General features: G+C 44.0%; 2 protein-coding genes across 2 annotated transcripts in view; both read right to left on the bottom strand.

Annotated features, from left to right (window-relative positions):
* The window catches only part of LOC134087820 (neuron navigator 1-like), an 87,797-nt gene extending 86,078 nt beyond the window's left edge, over positions 1–1,719 (bottom strand). Inside the window, exons 1-2 of the mRNA XM_062541577.1 lie at positions 1,413–1,719; positions 370–458 (exon numbers count right to left, since the gene is read on the bottom strand). Coding sequence (XP_062397561.1) covers positions 370–458; positions 1,413–1,648 — 325 coding nt within the window. The 5' untranslated portion in view covers positions 1,649–1,719. The remainder of the gene's footprint in view (positions 1–369; positions 459–1,412) is intronic.
* LOC134088106 (serine/arginine repetitive matrix protein 2) lies at positions 1,683–9,809 on the bottom strand. The gene is made up of 3 exons (XM_062542034.1): positions 9,718–9,809; positions 1,761–2,395; positions 1,683–1,692 (listed from the first exon to the last, which is right to left on the bottom strand). The coding sequence occupies exons 2-3, from the start codon at positions 2,366–2,368 to the stop codon at positions 1,683–1,685; spliced, it is 618 nt and encodes a 205-aa protein (XP_062398018.1). The 5' UTR covers positions 2,369–2,395; positions 9,718–9,809.
* Positions 9,810–12,202: the final 2,393 nt, after the last annotated feature.

Raw genomic sequence — 12,202 nt, 5'->3', positions numbered from 1 at the left:
GAGGAGGAGAAGCGACTCCTTTTCATCTCATGCCTATCTGTCCGAGGCTAAGCAGCAGCAGCACCGCCGCGGGCAGTGCAGGGGCAGAAACAGGCCAAACGAGAGCGGGCTGACGCTCATCTGTGCCGTCCGCGTCTCCGTGTTCAATCGAGACTCTTATAAAGATATGCTGTCACCTCAGTCGCCACCCTAGGCAGTCTCCACATCCCAGGCAGTCAAACATGTCTCTGGTATGTGTTATGGACTATGATCAAAGGTGAAACTGTCTTGTGAATTGAGGACAGGCATGGCAGCGAAGCAGTGAACTCTTACTTGTATCATATCCTTGAACACACTAATATGTGGGACAAATTAGACAGCTTGACTTACCGGGTGACAGGTCTTCACAGCAAACTTCAATCGAGTCTGAGGAGTCACTGAAATCCTCCAAAGATGAGATGTCCTCCTGAATCTGCAGTCTGAGTCAAATAAGACACAGGGTATGAAATCATCATATTAGAAACTGTCTAAGCAGGGACACTATTTGTCTTATACTGTTGAAATGTCTACGAATCAATTAGCAGATATGGCACGAAAATAAATAATCTTCAGTGTGGCATTTGGGCATAGACATTTCCACACACCATTCGTCATTTGGACTTCATCTGACTATAAACGTCTGATTTGCTTGAGCTCTCTCAAATTGGCACGGTGAGGCGAAGCCCTTCTCCAAAAGCCCCGGCCTGACGTACCAACTGCCCACAGGCCCATGCTGCCCAGTCATCAGAGCATGTAATCTGGCCGGCTCTGGGCAAGAGGAAGCTTTTATTCCTCCCGCCCGGCCGCCTGCTCCGAGACCCCGCCAGCCATGGCGAGTGGTGCTACTTTAAAAACCAGCGCTCAAATTGGCCCGCATGACTGACCCAATGTTTGAGGGATACAGAGCAGAAAGAGACGAGGCCGCGAGAGGACGCACAATGAACAATACAGCAGAGGCGCGAATCCAGGCAAACACAATAGAAAAAAACGAGGACCACCTTTCAAAAATAAGTGGGCTAATTTTATGACTAGGGGAATAATGGTATCCTGGCAAAGAGGAAACAACTGTCATAAAATAAACGTGTTTTTCTCTGGGTAATTTGGGGGTAATTTAGTTTACAGGCAACATATGAATACAAATGCTTTTGTACCAGAAGAAGCTGTGATCATTCCGAATTTTTTTTTCCCCTTCTTTTTGAAAATAAACTCAAAAAGCAGTCTAGAATGACTAGAATGGGGAAAGGCTCACCGGAGGACAGAGATAGATAGATAGATAGATAGATAGATAGATAGATAGATAGATACTGTAGATAGATAGATAGATAGATAGATAGATAGATACTTTATTGATCCCCAAGGGGAAATTCAAGGAGGGAAAGTTCCCAAGCGCTTACCTGTATCTGAATGGAGGGACGGTGGCCATATTCACTCTTGCATTCTGCTTTCCTCTCAGGAGGTCAACACTGCGCAGATCCTCCTGGAGAGGGGTGGACAGGGCCGGGGCCTGGATGTCCAGGGCTGGGGGCTCCGGGACTGGAGTCTCAAGTGCGGGGCCGGAGGGGCTCATGTCCTCTGGAGTGTACATCTCCTCGTCGGAGAAACTGCTGGAAGCACTCTGCCTCAGACGCATTCTCCTCTTCTTCGATCCGGAACTTTCTTCCACCTCACGGGAGACTGAATACAGGGCGGCGGCGGTGGGGGCGGCGGCGGCGGCGGCGGTTGAGGAAGCATCCGGAGCGTGCCGGAGGTTGTCATTGTTCGATCTGTAAGATGGAAAAGTCATGTCGCTGCCATTTGATGTCGAGCCGTTTTTGCGCTCGTCAAGGACGCGGGGAAGGTCACGGGAGTTCAGGTTGGGACTATTGTCTGTCTTCCTGGGCTGGGGTCTCAGGTTGCCGCAGAGGAAGTTCTGGTTGTCATTTGACCTCGAGTACTGGAGGTTGTCCGCTCCTCCGCACATGTCCAGGGTGTCTTTGGAGCGCGGCGCCTCCTTCCGGCGCACTTGGGGACTGCTGAACGCCGAGCGTACCCCCTGGGGCTTGACCTGCGCCTTGGAGGACACACGGGGAGCAGGCAAGCCCCTCCTGAGCATCAGATGCTGGTTCCTCAAGGTCGTGTCCCTCAAGAGGTCCTTTGAGGAGGAGGAGCTGCTGCTGCTGCTGCTGCTGCTGGAGGAGCTGGTGGTTGTGGTGGCACGAGCGCTGGCAGGGATTTGGGTGGCGGGTCGAGGAAGGCCCCTGACAGGGTTCTTGGGCTCAGGCTTCGGTGAGGGGAGCTTGCTACGGGGGAGAGGGATACCAGAACCAGCCTGGGCCCTCGGCATCGTCTTCATATTGACCCCTCCGCTCATGGTCAACTGGAGTCAGCCGCGCCTCCTCTGGAAAAAAAAGGGATCAGTCTAAAAATGATCGGACATGATAATGCATCTCACATAGTCCGCAATTTTAGTAATTTATCCAGAATGATTACAATGATTACAAGGTTTTAAGTTTCCCACTAACACTATCAATGCACTTTTTCAAATTCTTACAGAACGAATAAACAATCGGCAGGCTGTTGTGTGTCTGGATTGTTTCTATTCCATAGACAGTGGAGCGTAAGCAACATGTAATAAGATGGTTAGATTAACGTATAGCAAGCTGCAACACATAAGGCAACACCATTTTTAGTGATTTTCATATTATATTTTCAAATGTCACCAACAATAAGCAGTGACTCCATCTGAATTTATTGGTCTGAACTACGCCTTAAAATAATCAACTGGACATGACAAAGGCCAACTGGTAAAGCGTTCTAACAGCCTCAAAAAGTTTATTTTCCTTGAAGAATATTATTTATTATTTTTTTATTATCCAGCACATATGGACCTGAATGCACAGAGGGGAAATATAATTTTCTTTTTTTTTCTCCACATTGATTTTGGCAGTGCATGAAAACCACAGCATTGAATTCAATCTGCACGAGGGAGAGAGAAGTTAAATAATGTTTATGTTTTTACCAGGCCTTTGGAAATCAAGAGCTAAGAAGAGTAACCTTGTAGTGAAGAGTCTTCACTGAAGCGGCTCTGAGCGAGCTATTAGCTCACCATCTGTCCAGATTCGGACTGAAATAAAGGCAGGGGGGGCTCGGACAAATCTGGGAAAATCCTCCCAAAATACCCTTAAGGCTTTAAGATGAAATCAAGCCAAGGCCATAAATGAGAAGTAAGCATTCTTCTGGCAGTGACGGACAGTGCAGAAACATATTGCTGAAGTTTTAAGGAACAGACCGCTCGTGTTCCATGGGCCTGCAGCGGTTACATGGCCCTCGTGTGGTAAACGAGACTGAGCTACTGTGTGATGTCTGATAAAGTGCAGAACTTTGAGGCGGTAATCAAAGGGCTTTATTCACTGTTATTTTAAGCTACGGCAACTCAGCAGTTATGACATACAGTACATCATGGGTTCAATTCCCACAAAACACAAAGTACTACAAACATGGCACGCATGATCGGCCCAAGAAACATAACTGTGTAACTGCTGATCCATTCCCATTTCTGAGGGCTTCGGGCTTTTTGGTCGTCACGACGACGGTTCAACTTCTGTCAGACTTCACGGTGAACCGCATCTCATTTGTCCAGGTCTTCGGTCACGAGCCAGCGGCATGTTGCCCTTGAGTGCAAAGGAATGCCAGCTGCCGACCGCAAACTCAATCTCGGGACGTTAAAACTGACGCAGTAATGACAGACAGTGGCCTGCTTCGCAGGGCTGCCATAGCCATGTTGTGTCATAAATATACTGTTTGCTTCTCAGCAGGAGACCTGTTAGGCCTGGCCAGCTATCTTGTGTGGAGCAGCAGTCCTCTGGTTCACTCTTCTCTGCTCCGCCCTCCGTGTTCACCCTTCCCTCCAAAGAGCCTTTCAGTGGAGAAATGCTGCCTCGCCACTCTCTCTGCCACGAGGAGAAAGCATGAGCCAGATCTGTGTACAAATACTCCCCATGGCAACATTGTCTACCGCCAGTCAATACACAACGCAAGTCCACAAAACACTACGCTGACTGCCTCACACACACATACATACACACAAACAAACACACACACACACACACACACACACTACATCTAAGCGAGAGAGGTTATTGTCAGTTTTTCCAAGAAGTGTACTCCATCAGCTCTGAGTTTAGCAGTCTGGTGCCAGCTATGTCAATGCCAGTCATCAGAAAACAAACCAAAAGCTCCGCGCTCAATCTGGACATAGATGAGGGCATTGTCAGTGTTTCCAAAGTGCAGCCCAATGGACGACGCGGCCCAGTTTCCTGCCAGTGTTGCTGGGTTTTGCTGGGAGACCCCACGCATGCCGAACCATAAGCTGAACCAGGACATCTGCTGCCTGGCAGCGCAACCTCTAAACAAGCCACAGGGAGTGAAAAACAACTAAGGGGGAAGAAAACAATAGTTCCACTTTCTGGAGAAGTTTATTTGTATTCCACATTGTTAGGAGGAAGAAAAGAAGGCTTAATGGAATGCTTGCCATGTGACTGCAATGTACCTGGAATACTAAAATGGCCGCAGAGGAACCCAAAAAGGGACAAAAGGAGACACACAAGAGACAGACGGACACATCAAAGTAAAATGTGGTGGGAAAATTGGTGAAAGTAGGCAGAGGGACACATTTTACTGCGACACTTTGAGAGAATTCACACAGAAGTCTACACATGACCTCATTAGTCCTTTCTGACTAATGTGCCAGAATGCTCCATGGAGACGGTTGACCACACAACATCCAGTGTCACAATCACATGCCCTTGATTTACTGTCCTGCACTCCTAGCTACCCTGGGAGAACAAGATGGCACCCAAGCACAAGACTAGGGAGCACTGAAATGTTTACAGATTAAGACACAATCAATAATTACTCTCACTTTTTGTACTCTAAATAGTGCTGCCGCAATCAAATTCACATTTACTGGAAAGAAAAAAACCCAGTAAAGCGTATAATTTTGGGAACCTGTTTACTTCTTAAGACCCCATTACAGCTGTCAACTGTTTACCATTTGAGAATCTTGAATGCAAATCCCAAAACCGCACAATATAACGCACTAACTTGCCATGCACAATGGGGTATTCATTGCATCCTGTGCAAAAATTGAGCCCAGAACATACGATGAATTGAGTCGTGATGAATGAGAGGCCTAACTTATTTTGAGCAGTCCTCCAAATTCCCATGTAATGCAATTGGCCTCTAGGAGCTGTAAACATGCAAGACCATTCTCCCACACCGTCTAACTCTGAGTCACTCAAATTGCTGACGCAAAAAGGCGATTCACCATGACAGAAAATGTATCACACTATATGCTGACATTTGAGCACACCGTCCGCTAAAAGAAATTACAGTACATAAACGTAGTACCATGATCACTAAACATCACGATTAAAGTAAAAATGTTATCGACTGTCTAGACAGCATGTCTGGTAATGTATCACTGCACACTTAAAACATGTATATAGTTTGTTTACATAGAAGTCGAATATGCTGCAGCAACACTCAAACAGCACAGCATGTGGAAAGGTCAAAAGATGAATGGAAAGCCTATCCTTGGGCCAGGGAGAAACCAGTTCAAGTACATTTGTTACAGAAACATATCCACTACAAAAGAGAACAGAGATAGCGGAACTTACAGCCTACACTGAAATATACACTACTCACCTTTCAGCCATACCACAGATATGAAAGGTAGTCATTTCTGCATTTATCTGATAGACAAAAGACTTGATAGACAAAAGATTTGACAGACAAAAGACTGACAAGAGCAAAAGACGGACACAAAACACACATACAATCATCCTCACCGGCAGTCTGGTGTGCTGTGTTCCCTATAGCAGCAAAAGAGTAGTGACTATTTGCAGTGCAGTGGATGTGCATCAGAATATTTGTGCTGTGTGTTTTTAACTAAGTGTGTGTGCGTGTGTGTCTCCTCTCTACCAGTGGTTTTCTATTGCAGTTGGAGGTATTCTATAATGCAATACTACTGTCGTAAACTCAGTAAGTCATCACATTACCTCCAGGGGTTGTGTCTTGAGAGTGCGTGTATGGGTAGGGGTTGTTCGCGCAATGGCTTGGCTCGGGTACAGTTAATGAGGAACCAAGGATCCTCAGTGAGGAAGCCATGTGAGAACACACAGAGCATCACAAGGTTTAAGAAAATAAGGGAACAAGTACGGTACACACAGATCCCTTTACCGCTCGCTAGCGCACCGCCCTACCCTGTCACATGCTGAAAAAAACCCACAACACACGTTAGCATGGCTAGCATGTCAACATCAGAGGAAAGCCAAAGAGGTCAGAGAGTGCTGCATATGTTTTCATGCTGCCACGGCCCACGACTAAACCATTAGCTACAGCTGCACTCTAATGGCTCTGTTGCTCCACCCAAACATACAGAAAGTGTTGTTCGACATCAAACATGGAGGCTGTGCTGGTCCACTGAAAAGGTTCATTAATGGCAGTCTTGATTTTGCTGATGTTTCTTTTTTTCTTTTGCTTTCATGTCCGGCAGGCTCCAAATGACAGCTGTAGTTATTTACATATGCAGGACCTATGACAGCATTCTGTTATACATCTGAAAGCCGTTGTACACACAGCTGCACAACACATAAATATGAGTCTGTGTGCTGATATTAATCCAAATATTTGAGCCCACGCTTTCACTTCTTATACACATTGGAAAGCATACCATAAACATGGCCTCTAGATGGTTTCCACGATGCACACAATGCACATTATACATACTGTAAGAGTAAGTAAAAAAAATCCCTCAAGATCACATAAATTAATCTTTCTAACGACTTCCTTCCTCTCCATGTCCAAGGCTAGAATAAATGCCCCTTTATCTAATGGGGCAGTCGCAAAATTATAATCTGAATGGAACACCCATAATCCCACTGTGACCATTTTGCACTGGCGTGGCGGCCTAATCCCTGTGACACAGCCATTGTCCTCGATAGAAAATCATCAACAGCTGTTGACACTGATGAAGAGAAATCCAAGCAGTGGCAACCCAGGAGGATTGTGGCTGGATGGTGTAAGATAAGCGGTTCTACTATAAGGAGCTTCTCGGCCTTAGTAGCAATCAGGATGCAATTGTGAAGCACCTCACTTTTCAGTGTAAGGTCTGCCATATTGGCACTGATCGGAGTCTGACTGCAGCTACATACATGCAGTATATGGTCATTCTGTGTTTTTAAATCTGATCTGATGCTCATTAACTGGAATTAGCCATTACGGTTAATATAATTAATTCAATTTGATTTAGAAAAGAAGGAACATGAGAGTTGTATACCAGTGTTTAGCTGGCTGTACAACGAATGTTGAAAAGTATATTACTAAGACATAATAGAGAACAGCACTTCACCTTCAGCTAACAGCACCTTACTCCAGAAATACTCCCCCCCCCCCCCTCCACCCATCCAACATCGAATCAGAAAGCTGCTATGCTACAGGAATACAGAGACTTTTTCCACAGACTGCTGTCTGTGCATTTACTATTATACTGGAGTTATGTTCATACTTTGTTGCAAAATACACACAAATAGTTTGTTCATTATTGCGTATCTCAACTGTAGTGGGACCCTGACAGCAAATCGTTTTTAGTGCTGCTTTGTTGAAGTGAGTGGGAAACATAAACAATGTGTTTGTTTTATGGTGAAAAGAGTTGTCAACTGTATGAATTTCTAAAATGATAAGATAACCACAGCTTCATCATTTAAAGAAAACTGCTTCTATGACTCCTTGGCTATGGGTTGTGGACCCCACCTTGAGACCCACTGCTCTATTCAACTGCATCATGAGTTCATTCTGTGATACCAGTCTTTTCCACTAGATTGTACTGTTTCCATATCCTGCAAGGAATAATTGGGAACAATATACACTGCCATATTGTCTTGACTATTTCTGTCTAGGTCATGTATACAATATAACAGACTTAGACCCCTCTCCTGCCTAATTGCTGTTTGTCTACAGGCTTGATTGTTGGTGTTCCAGTGACTTAGATGTATCCAGTTCCACAATACATGAGCTGTGTCTCACAGAAGGACCAAAGGAGAATCTAAATGCAGCTTGAAGCCTACACATGTGCCCTCCCTGTGATACCACACCAGTGTTACCTAACTGACATATTTATTCAACTGGCATCATTGGGGAGTGGGTGCGGGGGGGGATTTACAGAGCTGTGAATGCACTTCATACACTGTAGAGACGTGTAGGAGTGGAGTGCGTGGGCACAAATGTGGGTCAGCCGAATATCAATGCTTTGAGACAGGCAGAGGCAACAAGTCAGCTATTCCTTTTTTTACCCTTGTTTGGAATCAAGGGAAATGTATGTCAAGGTAACCGCCTCTGTGTCCAAATATAGTAGTTCATCTTTGCGTGCCTGATGGATGGAGATGGATCATCACTACAGCACATATTCTCGCCCCCATTTTCACAACTTATCCAAAACAATAGGCATAGTTGCAGCAAGCAGATGCAAAAAAAGCTTCTTCTTGTAACAACATTCAGCCAAAGTTCACCAATACTTTTTTCCCCCCAAGACATTTGTGCAGCTCAACATGTGTAGCCTAATTGCCCATGGTCATGCTGAGTGGCATACCTATGGTTGGAGAATGGCACTACTAGGCAATGCAGCCTCACAAACAATTCTTTCACACAAACATATGACCATTTGTGGATGTTTTTGGGCGGTGCCCAGGTCCATGCTGTTGGAGGTGCAAATCTGCCATTGAGATCACATAGAAAGGAGCTGGCTAAGAGTTATAAAAGTATTTGATCATGTTTATTTGTAAAATTAGTTTTTAATGGCCATCCATGTGTGTTCACTACTGGCTCCTAGGCTATTTTGGTTACTATAACAATTGCTATCTGATGTCTTTAAAACACTAGAAATATCAGAGGTGCCAAATGTTGAGTAACTCTGATCTAGATTTTTTATTTATTGTTTTGTATGCTAATCACTCCTATGATAGGCTATTGTTATTGTCTACTAGCCTACTTTATGCAAAGTAAGGTGTTTTGAAGTTACTGATGGTCATTGGTCAAATCAACTAACTCCGATATTGTCTGTAGGCCTAGGCCAGTGGTCTGCGACATAAGCTTGTGTAAAAGAATGAAGGGGATAATTGAGGGAAAGTGGTGTGTGGTCCAGCCACATCCAGTTTCTATGCTCAGCAAAAGTCAAATACAGCACCAAATGTGAAACAAATAAAAACACAGTAAACAGAGCCCAACTCAACTCCGGTCAGCCAGTCTTAACTTAGGGCAGCAGCACAACTCCATCCCAAGCAAAGACAGAGAGATGAGCTAAGGAACTGCAGTAGAAGCAAAACTAGTAGGCTATTATTACCATGATAAGGACAATACAGAGAAACACGTTATGGCAGCCAAACGAGATAGCCTGGGCCTACTAATTTCTATTGGTAAGAGTCACCCTGTGGCTGTCCTGTCTTGAAACACGATTCACGCATCCCACATGAGAAATTACAGTAAAGGTATAGTAGCCTACATTGAATGTTCTTGTTACTTCAAATATGTATTCACGAAGCATTCAGCAGCTATCAGGATATGTGGATGCTAATACCAAAACAGCTAAACGACTCATATAACTAGCCTACACATGCTCAACTAAGCACAAACAAGATTAGAAGAAAAGTTAAGATGAAGTCTTACCCATAATGGTCTTACAAATACCCTGCAAAACTGTCACATCTTGTAATTCCTGGGCCAATGATGTGGCGTAGGCTACTCTACTCTGTAGCAAGATGTTCTGTGACTGTAGCCAATGGTGTTTGGCCTACTGCAAGTGGCAAACACAATATTTGCCATATCCATATTGGTTGAATGAATGGATTAACCACGTCAAATCTGAATCTCAACCAGGTACACAGAATATCTAAAAAATCTGATATTACTGTAAGTAAGGTATTCCAGCATGTCCATGTGCTTGGGCCTTATGCTGCATTCACGTGCTATGGAAAAGATGGTATTTTCCATTTGTGAACTGGTAGTTACCAGTGTGTTGTGTTCAAGTGCTTCTGTTGCCGTACTGTTAGGAAATGAGTAAATTGCCTGTCACTCATCACTAGAGACTCCTATTTACTGCTAGCTAGCATATCGCTCTGGGTAGGTAACACCATACCATAACAGCTTTTTAAAAATTTAAACGGAGTGTTAAAGCATTATATTACAATTGTCAATGACACAACATTGTATAGGCTACAAAAACGATCTTCTAACAGTAGCAAAACATGTTTAGTAGTGCACAATGCTATCATTCACAACTCTTCCGCCATGTTGAAAATGTCAGAGGTTATCTCATCTCGGCAACTCGTCCATCAAAATATTCTACGAGTTGCCCAGTGGAAAATACCACATGGGATGGTGTTCATGTGCATTTTTGACCTCGGCTTTTGGTATTTACCATAATTACCATAGCACATGAAGGCACCATTAAAGTGATTGGTAAGCTATGGGGCGCCATCTGCTGGTGGGTAGGTGTTTCTTTCTCAAAGTGTTTGATAATGGTCACATTAAAAAACATGGAACATGGATACACTTGCACAATGAAACACACAAACACACACACACACACCTCTCTCTCTCTCTCTCTCTCTCTCTCTCTCTCTCTCTCTCTCTCTCTCTCTCTCTCTCTCACACACACACACACACACACACACACACACACACACACACACACACACACACACTTCAGCCTGTGTTCAATTCTTTGGCACAATTTATACTAAACACAAACACAATATAGATAACCATCATCTCAATAATCAGACATTTTAACCGTAAAAAAAACAAGAGCTGCTTCCACTACTCCCACACATCAACACAATTCCTTAAACCAGCTAAATAAACACGACAGACCAAAACATCTTCTACACAGTGCTAACGGACCCTACTGATTCACCATCAGACCCAAAACAATGGCCGTGCTGTGTTGGCCATCCGGGGCCACCTCTGTGTGAGTGAGTGGGTGAATTTAGCTCTTCCTGCCCTCGTCTGATGTGACCTTCCTCTTCCCAACAGCTCATGTGACATCAGTCTGACACCTGCTGGTGACTCTATCGTGACTCACCGCATTGTTTCAAACCGCTTGGTTTTTTTTTTCCACAAGAATAGAGAAAGTTACAGGCTATAGGCATACTTTCATTTCTGGACCTGACCACATGTCTAGGAAAGTCACAGTCAGGATGTGTCACTCATATTTAAAACCTAAGGATAAGCTTCATGCATGTTTTCACATGATACAAGCAGTTTCACAGGTTTCATAAAATGGTCTATGATTATGTGTTAAAATTTTGGTCTGTGTATTTGATCGGTTCTTGAGCAACACACTGTTGTCAGCTTGTGTAAAGCCTATGTTTTGTAAACATTTCCATCATGATTACAACACTTAAAAATAACTAAGTTCTTTTAGAGTAAACATGCATCCTTAGACTCTAGAATAGATGCTAGATCAAGCCAAGAATATTCACACAAGAGGGATTTTTCAGAGTAGGTTGATCCAAAACCTTAAAACTATTTTACAATACAACTGTCAACTACTTTGAGCAAAATGAAAGGATCAACTCTCATGTCTTTCTGTATGTTTGAGAGTGTTAGTGACTTATCCATCTAAAATCCAAATAATGGTGTCTTACATTGATTCGTCATCTGAGACAGCAATAGTTTCATCGTAAGAATTAAGACCAGTATGTCACCATTCACTGTTAACTTCCTTGACTGTTCTTTGAAGGTGTCGATAATCTGAAACAGCCAGCCTTTACACAGCAGTGCCACCTGTTAATCACCACACATTCTCTCACTCTGCTGTGTGTGTGTGTGTGTGTGTGTGTGTGTGTGTGTGTGTGTGAGTGTGTGTGTGAGAGAGAGAGAGAGAGAGAGAGACAGAGAGAGAGAGAGAGAGTGAGGGTGTGTGTGTGTGTGTGTGTGTGTGTGTATGTATGTGTTTCTGTGTGTGTGTGTGTGTGTGTGTGTGTGTGTGTGTGTGTGTGTGTGTGTGTGTGTGTGTGTGTGTGTGTGTGTGTGTGTGTGTGTGTGTGTGTGTGTGATATCAGTGGCTGAACAGGGGTGAGAGCACAGCTCCACAATGCCTTTTAGTAAAAAGTAAATGTTGTACTTAAACACTAAACTGTCAATTATC

The sequence above is a fragment of the Sardina pilchardus genome, chromosome 7 (assembly GCF_963854185.1).
Source record: "Sardina pilchardus chromosome 7, fSarPil1.1, whole genome shotgun sequence".
In the NCBI taxonomy this organism is placed as follows: domain Eukaryota; kingdom Metazoa; phylum Chordata; class Actinopteri; order Clupeiformes; family Clupeidae; genus Sardina; species Sardina pilchardus.
Note: the sequence above shows the minus strand (reverse complement) of the source record. Positions and strands in the feature narration are given on the sequence as shown.